General features: G+C 59.5%; 3 protein-coding genes and 1 long non-coding RNA gene across 4 annotated transcripts in view; 2 read left to right on the top strand and 2 right to left on the bottom strand.

Moving 5' to 3' along the window:
* The window catches only part of CERCAM (cerebral endothelial cell adhesion molecule), a 6,506-nt gene extending 5,318 nt beyond the window's left edge, over positions 1 to 1,188 (top strand). Inside the window, exons 12-13 of the mRNA XM_055721015.1 lie at positions 1 to 150; positions 764 to 1,188. The exon at positions 1 to 150 is cut by the window's left edge and continues 87 nt beyond it. Of these exons, the coding sequence (XP_055576990.1) occupies positions 1 to 148 (148 nt within the window). The 3' untranslated portion in view covers positions 149 to 150; positions 764 to 1,188. The remainder of the gene's footprint in view (positions 151 to 763) is intronic.
* Positions 1,189 to 2,849: 1,661 nt separating this feature from the next.
* Positions 2,850 to 5,605, bottom strand: PTRH1 (peptidyl-tRNA hydrolase 1 homolog). Its single transcript, XM_055721080.1, has 5 exons — positions 5,478 to 5,605; positions 4,624 to 4,843; positions 4,379 to 4,478; positions 3,703 to 3,748; positions 2,850 to 3,264 (listed from the first exon to the last, which is right to left on the bottom strand). Exons 1-5 carry the CDS (start codon positions 5,541 to 5,543, stop codon positions 3,073 to 3,075), a joined length of 624 nt encoding a protein of 207 aa, XP_055577055.1. The 5' UTR covers positions 5,544 to 5,605; the 3' UTR covers positions 2,850 to 3,072.
* Positions 5,606 to 6,938: 1,333 nt separating this feature from the next.
* LOC114016639 (uncharacterized) lies at positions 6,939 to 9,915 on the top strand. Its single transcript, XR_003561206.2, has 3 exons — positions 6,939 to 9,117; positions 9,306 to 9,360; positions 9,451 to 9,915. It is a non-coding gene; the product is annotated as an uncharacterized LOC114016639 (long non-coding RNA).
* Positions 9,916 to 10,061: 146 nt separating this feature from the next.
* On the bottom strand, positions 10,062 to 14,551 carry TOR2A (torsin family 2 member A). The gene is made up of 5 exons (XM_055721052.1): positions 14,398 to 14,551; positions 13,966 to 14,231; positions 12,672 to 12,847; positions 12,197 to 12,324; positions 10,062 to 11,613 (listed from the first exon to the last, which is right to left on the bottom strand). Exons 1-5 carry the CDS (start codon positions 14,543 to 14,545, stop codon positions 11,369 to 11,371), a joined length of 963 nt encoding a protein of 320 aa, XP_055577027.1. The 5' UTR covers positions 14,546 to 14,551; the 3' UTR covers positions 10,062 to 11,368.
* Between the last annotated feature and the right edge of the window lie 259 nt (positions 14,552 to 14,810).

Genomic DNA, 14,810 nt, shown 5'->3' with positions numbered 1-14,810 from the left:
GGACAGCAACTGGCTGAGTGACACCGAGACCTCCACCATCTGGGATGACGATGGCAAGAAGACCGACTGGACTGGCTCACAGAAGACCCTGAGGGACTCACGGGGCAGCGCTGGCCACCTCCGCTCCACCGCCCGTGACGAGCTGTGACGGTGAGCGAGGCTGTGGGACCTGAGCACGTGGTGCTGGGGACAGGGGACAGAGTGGCTGGGAAGCATCTCCCTGCGAGCGCAGTGTTTGGATGTGTCCTGGGTGCCTAGTTCCTTTTTGCCATGTGTCAGCAGCTCTCCCCATCAGACTCAAAGCACTGGGAAACAGAGATGAGGACCTCTCTTCCAGGCGGGGAAAGGGATGTGGGGCTGCAGTGGGCTGGAGGGGACCCAGGGACCGGATCCTGCCACTCCCCAGCCCCTCAAATGAGGAAGGGACAATGCTCCTTCACCTCCTGAAAAAGTCACCCAGGTTTGGAGTTAGCTGAGGGCATTTCACGGGGGAAAGCTTCACCCCGGTGCTGCTGCTTGCTCCCTGGGCTGTGTCCCTGTGGCGGCTGCAGGCATGCAAGGCAGCGCTGCCATGGTTAACGGGTTAACACCGGGTCAGACTTTCCCTGTCTGAGGTTGCTTATGCTGGCAGCAGAGCCTCTCCTGCGGCCAGGCTGGGGAGGCTGGAAAACAACCCTCCCGCCGCCTCTGCTGCAGGCGTGAACACGTCGTCGTCGGGGCTGCTGCTGCCTGGACAGCTAACATTTGCATCCTTGCCTCCTAGGGATGAGGGACTGTGACCCCGCTGGGAGCACCGCGGGCCAGTGGCCTGATCCTGTCTGCTCCTGCTTGAGAGACACAGCTGCCCTGGACAGATCCCCCAGGGTTCTTCGAATTTGCATGTGCCAAATCCACCCAAGGCAGGATTCATCCCAGGGCTCCTGGAGAGCCTGTTCCCTGCCAGGTGGAGGGACTAGGGGAGCGCTGTGCTCTGCCTCTGCTGAGGACATGTCTCCAGGACCAACCTGAGCGATGCCAACTCTGCCGTCTCCCACCGGCTTGGACTTTAGGGAGTGATTTTCAGGCCAGGGGCTGGCTCCTGTGGTGGCACACGTGGCCTCCTGCCACCAACTGGGCTTGTCCCTGGCCTGTGCCACGTCTGGGCTGAAGCCCAGTGAGGATTAAATCAGACTGTTTGAGCTGACGTGACGGGTGCTGGCTCTGCCGGGTGGCATCGCCCCACGTAATGTCCCCAGGGCATACCTTGCTGGGGTTGCCTCAGAGGTGCAGCGGTGAGGGTCTGGCGGTTCCCCCTGCCCAGGATTGCTTTGGGAATGCAAACTGTAATGGGGAAAGGGAGGGAGGAGGGTGGGCTGGGAGTGTGAGACTGAAGCTCTCCCTTGGGATCCAGGCGTGAGAAGGTGGGTGGCATTTCCACGGAGCTCAGCTCCCCCCCCCGGGGAATGCTGATGGGAACGATTTCCGTCATTGGTGCTAGGTTTGGCCTTGGGACTGAAAACCCAACACCAGCCTCAGCGTGGAGATGTGCAGCCCAGTCCTGCTGGGCTCCGGTATCTGTCACCTTTGCGGCCAGCTCTGGAGGAGGGTGTTTGCTTTCCAAGAGCCCAGGCTTGTTTGGTGTAAACCTCAGCTCCTCGGCAGAGCAACATTTGGTTGAAACCGAGAGTTTTCTGGGGTGGAGGAGCAATTTCCTTAAAAACTCTGCAAGTATCCCTGGGCTGGGTGAGCTGGGGTGGTGTGAGCTCCCTGCCAGGTCCCCCTGAGCTGCCACCTCTCTGCACCCCTGCCTGGCAGTGGCCCAGCCCCTGTGGCCGTGGAGCAGGTGCTGGGGTTAGCCCGGGCGGTGGGTGGCTGCCTTCACCCAGGGTTTGAGGGGCTGCACCCCTCTTCTCCCCACAGCTTAATGAAGGTGATGGAGTAGTGGGTGGAAGCCTCGGTAGCTGAGACCCACAGTGGGATGTCCAAGGCCACCAAATGATCCAGGAGAGCTGCAGGTTGAACAGCTATAGCAGGGACCTGAAGGAGAACAACCAGCTCCAGGAGATCACGCAGGACCTGAAGATCTGAGTGGATCTACTAGAGAACACGGAGAAGGAGATGGCCAAATGCATGGTCTGCAACTACAACCACCAGCCAGTACAGGCACAGGTGGCACAGCAGGGTGAAGAGGTGATGGCAAGCTGGGGACACTTTGCTTCCCTGCCTGTTCCCTGGTTGCAGGTAGCCTCAGTGCTATGGGAGGAGCTGGGGATGGAGCAGAGGAAGGAGGCAGCCGCAGCACTGCAGTACGTGTGACTGAGCCAGGGCCCCGGTGCTTGTGCCTGCGCCTGCTGGGACATAGGTGAGGAACTGCCAGTGCTGGGGCACTCGGTGCAGGGCACGCAGCCGGGCAGGACATGCCGACAGAGCCCAGTGCTTTGGGAAGCTGCGGCAGTGGTGGTGGGAGACACCGCTTCTTGGGCTGCCTTCTCCACTGTGAGACCCGTAACAGGTCTGTGAGGAGGAGCCAGAACTCCTCCAGCTGTTGGAAGCTCCAGGGTTCTGGCTTAAAACCCACGCAACTCAAAACCGGTGAGGCCAGCCCTGAAACTTGCTGCAGCTCAGTGGGAGCAGCCCTTGTGTGCTGCAGAGCTATGAGTTGAGGTGACTTGTGCTTGCCGCAGTTGACAAAGCCAAAGTGGTTTTGGACCCTGTGGAAGTCACTCCCATCACTCCCCACTTCCCGCTGGAAGCTTCCCTCCAGCCTGGGCTGGTGGAACAGGGATGGAACATGGATGTGAGCCACAGAACCAGGGACTGCCTGAGTTCAGCCAGCGGTGTGGGTGACAGGGGCAGAAGCAGGGCAGAGCCAAGTGTGACGGTTTATTTCATTTCAGTGCCAAACTGCCATATGAAGCCACCGCAGGGGCTTGAGCGGGACAGGAGCTGCTCGCTTCTGTGTGGGGACAGATGGGGGCTGCCCCAGCACCCAGCCAGGCTGCCCAGCAGGACCAGCTGTGCTCCATGCCATGGTCATCCCGGAGAGTCCGCAGCACCCTGTCCATTGGCCATGTGGGTCCCCAGGGGTTCGCGTCAGCCCCTGTCCCCCCGTTCCCCTGCAAGCGCTCTCCTCTGCTGGATGTGCTCCAGCAGGCAGGTGGCTGCCTGGGCCAGGACCTGCTTCAGCCTCTCCTGCTCCTCAGCGCTGAATGGAGCCAGGACATAGCTGGACACTGTCACTTCACCTTCTGGCCGCCCAATGCCAACCCTAAGCCGGGTCATCTCCTGGGGAGGCAGAAGAAGGAGAGCTGGAGCAGCTTTACCTCAAGGGCTGGGCTGAGATAAGAGCTGAGGCAAGGGGACAGTGCTGTGAGTGGGGCTGGGCGGTGAGAGAGCCAGCCCCTCGTGTTTTCCAGGTGGTTTTGAGTGCTTGCTCCAAGAAACATGATTTTGGAAAACAGTTTTGCTGGGCTGTGCTGAGATCCCAGGCTCCTGCCAGGCCTGGCAGAGACGCTTGAGCTAATTGTTTCCATGTCCTCCATGGCGGCCAAACCAACATCAGCCCTCAGGGAAGCAGAGGGAAGGAGGGGAAGGAGAAAAGGGGGAAGAAGAAAGGGAGCAGGGGCTTGTCCGAGGAGAGTAAGAAGAATGGGAGCAGGGGGCTGACAAGCCATGCATTGAGGTAGGGGCAGGATTGATCCCCTTCCACTGAGGCCCACTCACATTGGAGTGCAAAGCACTGATGCAGGATCGGACCCCGTTGTGTCCCCTTGGGAAAGAAGGAGAAAATCCACCATTAGTCTGTAAGAGACACCCCCTTACACATACGGTATAGGCTCGGGGTCTCTCACTGCAGGGACTTGGGAATGTGGTCCCAGCCAGGGACTGCAGGCCCTGTGCCCTGGCTCTGCAGGAACATCTAGCCCCTGGGGCTGCAAGCAGCTGTGGAGGGACGAGGGAAGCAGGGCTGGGATAGCACGTTCTGTGCACTCAGCTCTTGCTGCTGCTGGTGCATGTGTGACTGAGCACTATGGCCCAGTACCATCCCTGCCCCATCCCGCAGTGGAAGATTTCCTAGGTTAAATGTCTCAAGGCTGACAGGAGCTGGCACTGGGGCAGGCAGAGTGCTATAAAAAGCCCATGCGGTGCAGCCGATGGGCTGGATCCAGCTCGCAGCCGCTTCCAGGAGGCTCCCTGCCCTTCCTGCCAGTGCAGGAACTGGGAGACTGCCCAAACAGCCAGCTGTTGCCTCTGCAACTGGGATCAAGCCCAGGGCTGGTGCTGGTGCTGAAAACACCAGCAGGATGGTGGGATGGGGCCAGGAATGGCCCATGTGCCTGTAAGGGCATGACAAAGCCTCAAAACAGCTTGTGCAACCAGAGCTGGGGCCGCCCCGTACCTCGCACTGCCTCCCAGTTTGATGGCCACCTTGCCCAGGGCCTTGTCCAGGTCATCATGAACCAGGTAAATGTCTTCTGGGCGGAGGCTGTAGATCTCAGCTTTGGAAACAGAAATACAACCCAAGAAAGCAGGGGGAGGCAGACTCACCAGGCCCTGACCCTGCGGAGCGGGGCTGCAGGGGGAAAGCAGGGCTGCCACAGGCCTGGTGGAACGGCAGGTTTTGGGGGTGACCGAGCTGCTCACCAGCACTGGCGACACTGAGCCCGTTGAGGTTCATGAGCCTCCGTGGCTTGAGCAGCACCAGCTCCAGGCCGTGGGCTGCAGCCAGGGCGATGTCGGAGCAGCACCGCCTGTCCACCCGCCAGCCCTCGGCCACCGCCAGCTGCCGGGCCAGCCGGTCCAGCACCGCCATGCCCGTGCTGTGCCGCGTCCCCCACAGCCCGTAGTTGCCCAGGCCGGCCACCTGCCCGCCGGGTGTCAACAGGGCTCTGCTGGGCTGCCATGAGGCCCCCAGCCCCTCCACGGGCCTAACCCGTGCCCCCAGCACCCCCCAGGCCCACTCCTCACTGACTCGACCCCTCAGCCTCCATTCCCTCGGATCCTATCCCCCCTGCTCCCCCCAGCTGGCTGGGCTCCCCCAGCCCCAATCTCCCCGCTGCCCCCCCCCACACCGCTGGTCCCCCCCAGCCCCAATCTCCCCGGTGCCCCCCTCACCGCCCCGACACCCCCCCAGCCCCAATCTCCCCAGTGCCCCCCTCGCCACCCTGGCCCCCACTCGCCCCAATTTCCCCGCTGCCCCCCCCACATCCCCGGTTCCCCCCCAGCCCCGCTCTCCCCGGTGCCCCCCCCACACCCGCGGTCCCCCCCAGCCCCGATCTCCCCGGTGCCCCCCTCGCCGCCCCGACCCCCCCCCCGGCCCAGCCCTGCTCTCCCCGGTGCCCCCCTCACAGCCCCGGTCCCCCCCGGCCCCGCTCTCCCCGCCGCCCCCCTCACAGCCTGGTCCCCTCAGGCCCCATATCCCCCCGCCCGCCCCCTGCCCCGCAATCCCCTCCCCTCCCCCCGCCCCTCTGCGCCCGGAGGCCCCGGCCCCGCCCCACCATGACGCGCGGCCCCCCCGGGCTGACGAGCAGCCGCGCGCGCCCCGCCAGCTCCGCCGCCAGCATCGCGCCGCGTGCTCCCTTCCCCCGGGACGTCACGGCCGCGCGCCGCCAATGGCCCGGCGCCGCCTCGCCTCGCCCCCGCCGCCATCTTGCTTGCGAGCGGGCGGGTCCGGGGCGGTGGCGTGGGGCTGAACGCGCTCCGCCCTCGCCGGGGCCGTACCCGCCGCTGCGGTAAAGGCCCGCGGCTCGGCCGGCCCAGCCCCCAGCGCCAGCGCGGAGGGGCGGCTGCGGCGGGGAGCGGGACATGCAGCTGGGCGAGCTGTGGGGGCCCCCTGTGGGGGCACTGTGGGCCGCGGCCTGGGGGCGGCCCCTCAGGCCGGAACGGGATGGCGGCCGCTTGGCCGGGCGGTGCCGGGGGAACCGCTGCGGAGGGCCGAGAGAGGGGTCCCTGCAGAGTGTCTTCGGGCCCGTGCTTTATGTTATGTTACTGCTCAACGCTATCCTTAGCCTTTAGGCATGGCTGGGTTTGGGGATACATGATCCCTCACCTTCCCCCAGCTGCCCTCCAGCCCTGGGTGGCTCCTGGCCCTGCCAGCAGAGCAGAGCTTCATTCCAGGGCTGTGTGACAGTCCCCCAGTCCAGTAGCATGGCACCGGGCTTCACTCGCAGCTCTTTTCCACAGCTGGCAGAAGGTGCTGGACCTCTCCCATGGCTGGTGGGAGGATGCCGTCATCTGCTCTTTGAAAGCTATCAGCCTGGATTCACAGAGGGTGAAGGGTCCCCAGAGGGCTGGGGTACACCAGGCTGGGAGCCGGAGAAGGGAGGCAGCATCTTTAAGTCTGGCTCTCGTGCTGGCATATGGCTGTAGGATGCTGTTGGTCTCTTGCCAGGCTGATCTGGGTTAGTTTGACCAGGGCTGGGCTGGGCCAGGGTGGGCTGAGGGATCTTGGTGGTGCAGGCAGAGCTGTATGAGCAGTGGGCAGAGGTGTTCCTCCAGCTCTGTGACTTCATTGCTGAACTTCTGGAAGGTGCTCACACTGGTGCCTGCACAGGAGCAGCCCAGCCTGGCTCATCTGGCGCTCGTACTTGACCTGCAGGTCAGCCACTGCTCCCTTCCCCCTGTCTGCAGACCCAGCTTGTGGCCAGGCAGACAGGGCTTCCCTGCAGGACCAATGTCTGCTTGACCAGGAGCTCTACTGCAAGGCCCTGAAGGCCTTCACACAGGCAGCCGAGCTGCAGCCTCACCACAGGGTGTTTTGCCACAGGAGATAAAGCCAGGGCAGTGCTAGGCTGTCCAGCTGGGCTGGCCCTGCCATGGGCTGCCTCCAGCCTTGCCCGTCTCCTCTTACAGCATTATGTGTCTTGCAGCTCTCAATAAGTTCCCGGAGTGCCCTCAGATGCTCAGCAGAGACATGGAGGAGGATGCAAGGAACCTTGATCTGTGTGTGCTTCGTCCCTGAGGGGTCCTGCTGCCCCTCCTGGCACTGGGGATGTGCTGGGAAGTGGCCACGCTCTGAGGCTACCTGGCTTCTCCAGGCATCTGGCCCTGTGTCACCAGGACATCTGACAGGCTCTGGAGCTGGAGCCACAGCATGGAGCCACCCAGGTCCTGAGGTGGAGGCTGCTGAGACAAGTCCAGGAGGCCAAGGCCCCGTGTGGGACCCTGCTCAAGAAGATAAGCTTTGCCGTCGAGAGTGACCCCTTGGCCACCAAATTCTTCACCTTCAGGTAGTGAGAGGGTCACCGTGGCTGGGTGGCTCCATTGGCCTGTGAGCTCTCCTGTGTCTGTCCATGTGTCCCGGGGGACTCTCCTCCAATGGCTCAAGAACTTCAGTGCAGCCTGCAAGGACTTAGCCAGGGCAAGGGAGCTGGGTGCTCCAGGGGGCCCAGCAGCCCTGGAGGCTTGGTGGCAGCTGGCACTTGCCTACAACAACTGTGCTGTGCACTGCTACAGCCTGGGCTGATCTGATGAGGCTGTGCTGCTCCTTGGCAAGGTTCTGCAGGATGAGAGGAGGGAGAAGGGGCTCTGTGTCAACAGAGGAGGCAAGCAGCTGGGCTGGGAATCACAGTGGGTTCCCAGGGTGAGGGCTGAGGTGTCACACAGCAGTGTCTGCACTCAGGCATTGAGTGTGTGCTGGGGAAGGCCCTGTGCTTTGGGGAGTAGCGACTGAAATGGGCAATAGGGCCCCTGAGTTCTCCCATGGTCCTGACCCCAGTTCACAGTCGTGCCTGCCTGGAGTATTTCAGCAGTGGGGAGGGCACCAGGGGCTGGGATTTACCACTGGTGGTTTGGCTCCCTCCCTGTGAGGTTGGGAATGGCTGCTCTCTTCCAGACTGGGCTGTATCTCCTGCCCGGCAGAGCTCAGAGCTTTTGGCTAATGATGCTGAAATCTTTGTGGCAGGGGTGGGCTGGACACGCGCGGTGCATGTTTCCTACTGGCATGGAGAGCTCCAGACAAAGCCCGGAGGTGGCAGCCAGCCCCCAGTCGCTCTCATTTAACTGAGACACTGACGCTGCCTCAGCGCAGAGGGGTTCCTTCGCCTGCAGGAGCTGGCCTATGCACTAGCAGATTACCAGCAGGCGCTGGAGCTGAGCCCGTGGGACTGTGCTGAGCAGAGATGGGTTGCAGCAGCACTGCGTGAGTAGGGACAGCAGGATTTGGTGGCAAGGTGCAGGCTGCCCCAGGGCTGGTGGTGACCCAGGCTGCCCAGCATGCTTGCTCCTGGCCCCTCGCAGGCAGTACCAGCAGGAAGAAGCTCAGTTCTCCGTGGCTGCCCCCACAAACCACTGTACTACCTGTGCCGGGCCAGGGCCTGCCTGTGCCTGGGGAGGATGCCCACCCTAAGCCTGTGGCTCGACCCCAGGGACAGCGAGGTACTGCGCTGCTCCCCGATGCCCTCCTCAGGCCATGGGTGATGTTCTCAGCTTGTCGCCTCTACTGCACTCTCTGCGCCTACCCCTCATGCAGTTTGAGGCAAGCCTGGAGTTTTATTTCTTCATCAGGGGCCAGCAGCTGATCAAGGATGAGGGACTGGGGTCAGGGGTCCTGCCAGAATGTGGGTCCAAGCCAAGCAGTGAGGGTTATAGCCTGGCTCTTTAAACAGCCTTGTGCCAGAGCCACTGGGCAGGTCTCTTTCCTCCTTATTTTCATTTCCCTGTTGCTTTGACCCTAATTGAGGGCTGGAGCCCTCTCCTGTGTGTGGCTGTGGTAAGGGGAACATCTTCACACAGCCATCGCCCAGCATGGCACCGCTCAGGGCAGCTGCATGGCTTGATTAATCTGGGTTTGGTTTGAGGTGAAACCCAGGCTCCCCGCTGGCACAGGTCCTGGTGGGGCTGACGGGGCCTTTGCTGGCAGCACAAGGTGGGTATTTGGCTGTGGTGGTGGAAACTCTGTGCCTCAGTGCTCAGAGCTCACTGTGGGGAACAGTTTTTTCCATGGAGGAGATCCAGGTCTCACCTTGTCACCACTGCACATCCTTTCCCATGTATGCTGCCGCTTTGCAAGAAAGACTGTCAGTGCTGCCCCAAGGAGCGATACAGGACACCTTGCCCTTCACCTTGGAGAAAATGCTTCAGAGCCCACCCAGAACTCGCCATTTCAGCTGATGTTGCCTGCTGTGATAGCAGCAATAGGTATGTGCTGGGGGTAGTTTGTCTTGGGTGTTAGCCCACTAGTGCTGCGTGCCCCAAAGAGTGGGGGTTACTCAGATACTCAGTGAGAGGGTTTTATTTGCTCTGGAGCACAGTGGCATGTTTTGGAGCTCACTGCTGAAGTGCTCATGCTGGCAAAACTGGGTTTTAGCCCTTTCTGTTCCTAAAAGGTGACAGTGGGTTGCTGAATGTCTGTGCTTGGCCTTGGAACCCTGTTCCAAGCAGGTATGTCACTCAGCCCTCCTAGATAAAGGATCGCTTTGGGGGGTTGGTGCAGGCCTGTAGCATTGCCTTTGCACTGGCACTTGTCCCCAGGCTGCCGATGGCACTAGAGGACCATTGGAAGGAACAGGTGTCTGAGGGCGCAGCGCTGCACATGAGGGACAGCGACTTGGGTGAGCAATCCTGGGGTGCCGTGGCAGGGTCTGCAGGCTTGCATCTCGCACCCAGCCAACATGCAGAGCGGCAGCAATAGCTGCTGCAGAAGCAGCTTGTCTGCCATGGCACCCACCTGGCACCTTGCCTCTGCTCTCAGCTCCATGTGCGTGGGGCCACCAAGCAGGTTCACAGAGCGACTGTCCCTGGGAAGGAAGTGATGCATCTCTCACCTGCTGTGCTTGCACTCACCCTGACACGTGGCCTTGAGACCCAGGGATGTGCTCTGCAGTGGGGGAAAAGTGCTGCTAGGGCAGAGAGACCCAGTGGCCTTCCTGGACCCACGCTGGCTCCTCTGCAGAGGATGCTGGGTCCAGCTACTGCTGTTTTGCCTCCTTCCTGGGTAAAGGCCGCTGTCTTGTTTCCAGTTACCTCATTGGAGAACATCGGCTCCATGATGCTAAATCCCCAAAGTCCCATTGCATCAGGCAGCTGCATGCAACTGCAAATCTTCCAAGTCCTTCCATACTAACTGCAGTCAGGAATCAAAGTAAAGATGGTTCCCCAACCATTTATTTAATAAAAGATTTATTTCACAATTAGAAATGCATAACATTTTTGGAAGAGGCAGAATTTTTGGGTCTAACCGTGGGCCAGCTCCTGGGCAGCATCTGAGTGGTATCTAAAACTGCTGTCCACAAAGCTTTGGCCCCAGTGCTGGAACGGTCCCAAGTGCTGGAAGCTCACTTCAGCACAGGGCCTGAGCAGAGCACTGGGAGCTCTGGGAAGAATCCCTGCACCCATCCCTCAGGCAGTTTGTTCTTAAGAGTTCAGGTTCCTCTGACCTGTTCTCTCATAACTGACTGCAGAGAGGAGATTAAAACCTGGTCAAAGGCCAGTGTTGCTGTGCACCCTATGCCTGGTGGTGTAGAGCACTAATCTTCTCTAAAATGTCCCCAGGTCCCCTGTCATAAATGACACTCCCCAGAAGCTCAACAGACACTGGTCCAGCCAAAGCCTGCAAGGTCTGGCCAGCAGAAGGATGCAGAAGAGGCTCAACAGCTCATAGCACCAAGTTCTCAGCCTGCTGTAGAAATCGTCACTGAGTAAAAGCAATTTTCAAAACTGTTAGTGGCACCATGGGCTCCCCTGGAGGTAGGACTGAAATGATTTGTAGCTGGTAAACAAAGTGAGAAGTCTTTTGTTGTTGTTTCCCTGGTTTGCTCCAGGGAAATCTTTTGGACCTTAGGGGAAAGATGGACCGGGGTGGTAAGGGTTTTTGGCAGATCAGCCATTGCCATCTCCCACCCCCCTACACTTGTTGATGGTGAAGCTGGTCCCTACCAGCACCTATTTGCAGTGAAAGGAAGCTGGAAAGAAATTGGCCCTAAAACTTCCTTGAAAATAACTTTGCTGCAATGTTGAAGGTGTTCACAAGCCAGCACCAAGGAGCTGGGGCACAGTCACGCTTAAAAAGACTTAAAAAAAACCTGTTAAAATGCTGTAGGAAAGAAATATTCTTCTGTGGGCTCAGAATCTTAATGTGTTGGATATCACATAGTTGGACAGCTGCCTGGAGAGGGGAGAGCTGTCGTCATGGTTCGGGTGGTGCGCTGGGCTGGCCATATCCACCCTCACCTGGCCAAGGGTCAATCAGTAAAGTGCTTCAAATCACATCACTTGCACTTGGTCCCACAGCCACCTCCTCAGGGCTGGAGAGACGAGTTCAGCAGGAGAGCACTGGTGCTGCTGAGAGGGAACACAAAGCTCCCAGTGCTCATCCTGCCAGCCCTGGGCTCTGCTGCTTTACAGCTCCATGTACATCCCCTATGGATCTGAGCAAGGGCCTCGCCAGCGACTAGAAGAAAAAACTGATCCAAGAGGTGACTGTTTTGCAGCCTGTTGATGAGAATATTTTCTCCTCTTCTGGGAAGTAGGGGATGCTGTCAGCCACTGCCTGGACAATGCCTGGACGTACTTCAAGGCCTTGCTGGACAAGTTCACTGATGACACACTGCTTTACATGGTGGTGCTTCAGTGGAAGGAAGGGCACAACAAAATCAATGAGACTGTCATTAATGATCCCAGATTTCCAGAATCCACCTGCAAAAGCAAAGGAAGAGACAGGTTTTACCTTCAGAGAATCTCTGCAGTCCCTGGAATTCAAAGAGCTTCTTTGTGCAAAGCCAAAATACTTCGCTGAAGACAGATTTGTTCCAGTTTTGTATAAGGAGATAGCTGAACCCATCAGTTGTCACTCCCCCTTCGCTCCCGGTAGATTTGTTCTCTAGGAATGGGGGGATTTAGCTTGACTAATCAGAATTTAAGCTCTGCTCCCTGTGACAAGGGCAAAGCAAGGAGAACCAGACAGGCAGCGGGGATCAGCATGTCTCTGTGCCTTTCCAGTTAGCATGCTGTGCTGTTTGCCATCCCCCAGCTGTGAATACACCTTATCTCCAAAGAACTTTCCTAAATGTGGCAACAGGTCTTCTGGCTGGGAAGGCTGGACTATTTCTTCGCCTTGCCAGGAAACCTTGAGGGGATCATAGTTCCCTTCCCTCAAAACCCCCTGTCCCATTCTGGATGCCTGGGAGGTGGCAGGCAGCGTCGGTGGCTGCCTGGAACGGGCCTGGCTCCCTCTGCCGGGCTGTGACCCTGCAGGACGGGCTCTGCTCCATGGACTCACTCTGAGGGTTTTCAAACACAGCTTTGGAGATGGCCGGTACCAGGTCCTGCAGGCTGATCTCTTCCCGGTCCTTGTGGGCGTGCCAGAGATCCAGCGTCATTTTGTTGATCAGCTCCCCTCCTGCGTTGCTGCAGAAGAATGAGATGTTTATTTGGCACCTATCTGGGAAAATGGTGTTGCAGGACAGACGTGGCACCTATCACCCTCCAGCCCACACGAGTGCAAGCCAGGACCTCTAGCTGCCTGGCCTAAAATGATGCCTGTAAAGGCAGCCAAATAACCCCAAATAAGGGGTGGGAGAACTTTTTCAGATTTAACAGGTCTGTCTATTCACAATGAAATAGCATCTCTTGGTGTTTGTAGAGGCTGAGCAAAGGAAAAGCAGAACAAGTGCGTGCTCTTGTATGACCTCCACTCAAATGAGAAGCAGTGTGCTGGAAGGCCCCATGATGCCACAGAGGGGCCTCTCTCTTACCTTATGAAGATGAAGATTGCTTTGCGGTAGTTGGTCCCGTACACAACCCATGAAGGTCCTAGGAATGGTATGATCACATCGATCAGGCCCGGGTGCATCTTGTCCATCTCTTCAAAGAGAAAGGCTGACCGTCCACAGTTTGTCAAGTTCCCTTGGATCCAGTGCTTCAGGTTTTCCTAGGAAAAATACCCACCAAGCCGTAAAGCAGCGAGATACCAAGAGGGGCGAGGGAGGTTTGAGCTGCCACAGAGCAAAGGCAGAGGCCTCAGCTCAGCCTTGAAGGTGCTGAAAGCAGCTTGTCCCCACACAGCACTGCCCGCTCAGAGCAGGAACAGCCAGCACTGGGGGGCCTCCTTTCTTCTGGGTCTTGCACAGTGGCTGTTGCTGGCTTTATTAGCCCACTGTAGATCTTTTATTGCAGATTTAAAGAAGGAGGCGGCGAACTGAAACAGGATTCACACTCCTGGAGTTCCCCATGTTCTTCTCTTTCACTGTGTATCTACACGGATCCCAGCTACTGAGTGCTTTTTGCCAGCCCCCGTCCTGGGTGCGAGATCACATGCTTGTGCCGAGCCAGGAGAGCTCTGGTTCTTTACTATGGCTGAAGTTACTTCACCGCGGATGCCAACCCACACAAACCCACTCATGTTGTCTGGGGGCAAATATTAACTCTTATACCTTCCCAGAAGTATTTCTTCTAATGACACAACAAATACCCTCCCCAAACACGCAGAAAGCAAATGTCCAGTGCACTGATTCCCGGCTCTGCTGAGGGTTTGGCAGCTAACCTTTGCATTTCATTTCTTCCCTTTCTCAGCTTTAAGAAGACAGAGTGGCATGGTTAAGAGTCTAGAGCTGCTGTTCGGGAGCCCCTTGCTCTGTGAGGAGGGGATTACAGTCTAGTAATATACAGATTTTTCACAGCCATCAAGCTGTTTGGAAAGCGATGGGAAATTTTAGTGCCTTTCATCTAAGCAAAGCACTTTTGTTTGCGTGTTCAAAGGGCTGTGTAAATATTTAAGGAATGAGAGCAAGGACTGCTGTGGGGAAGACGAAAGTGATAACTGAGTGCAGGAGTATATCACAGTTACTAGTGGATCTTTCAGCCAGCACGTGGAGCCACTCGTTCAGCCGCGTCTGTCTGAGGGTAAAACAAAGAGCTTTTATTCCTACGGCACTTCAGGGAGCAGCCTGAATGCATGTGTACTGAGATGTTGAGATGTGTACGTCCCATCGAGATGGAAGGGACCAAACCCCCACCCCAGTGAAGCAGTGCAGGTGAGGCGCCCCTTACCTTGTACTGCTCCAGCCGCTCGGCGTGGGGGAAGTGCACTATTGGCGAGAACTGGTGCACGTAGGGACTCTGCAGCCCCCCCTGGAAGAGGTAGCGGACGAGCATGGAGCTCACGTAGGTCTTGCCTGTTCCCGTCGAGCCGTGGAAGGACATCACCAGCGGTTTCGCTGGATGCGGGTTCTGCAGGAACTCCCGCACCGCCGGCACCACCTGCTGCCTCACCAGCGGCTGCCCCACCACGTTCGTGGCCAGGTCACACTCCAGCCCTGCAGCAAAGCCAAGCCGGCGCTTGGAGAAGGCGGGCAGGGGGCTGCGGCCCCGCTGCCCGCCCCCCGCACCTACCGCCCACCCCCCCTTCCCAGGGCCGCCCCCGGGCCCGTCGCCCCCGGCCCCCCGGCCCGCCGCCCCCCCCGGCCCGCCGCCGCCGCTGACCGCGCAAGTCGGGCCCGAAGCCGCACTCGCAGTCCGCCGAGAAGCCGCAGCGCAGCGCCCACAGGCCCGAGGCGGCGGCGAGGCGGGCGGCGGCCGCCAGCAGCAGCGCCAGGGCCGGGGCCGGGGCCAGCGCGGCTCCGGGGGCCATGGCAGCCGCCCGCACTACAGCTCCCGGCGTGCCCCGCGCTGGAGGGCGGGGCCGATGGGCTGGGGGCGGGGCCGTGCCGGCGCCACCGCTTTGGGGACCCCGGTGACCCCGGTCCCCCCGGGCGGGGGGGGCAGGGCAGCCGCACGGCGCAGGGCTGGCAGTGTCCTGCTGTCACTGCGCCACCGCGGCGGGCCGGGGGTCCAGCACGGGGGTTCCCCTCGCCAGCCCTTCCCCGGGCTCTGCTCTGCCGGGGACCGGGAGCCCC

Source organism: Falco cherrug, chromosome 9 (genome assembly GCF_023634085.1).
Source record: "Falco cherrug isolate bFalChe1 chromosome 9, bFalChe1.pri, whole genome shotgun sequence".
NCBI lineage: Eukaryota > Metazoa > Chordata > Aves > Falconiformes > Falconidae > Falco > Falco cherrug.
This window is presented reverse-complemented; position numbering and strand designations above follow the sequence as displayed.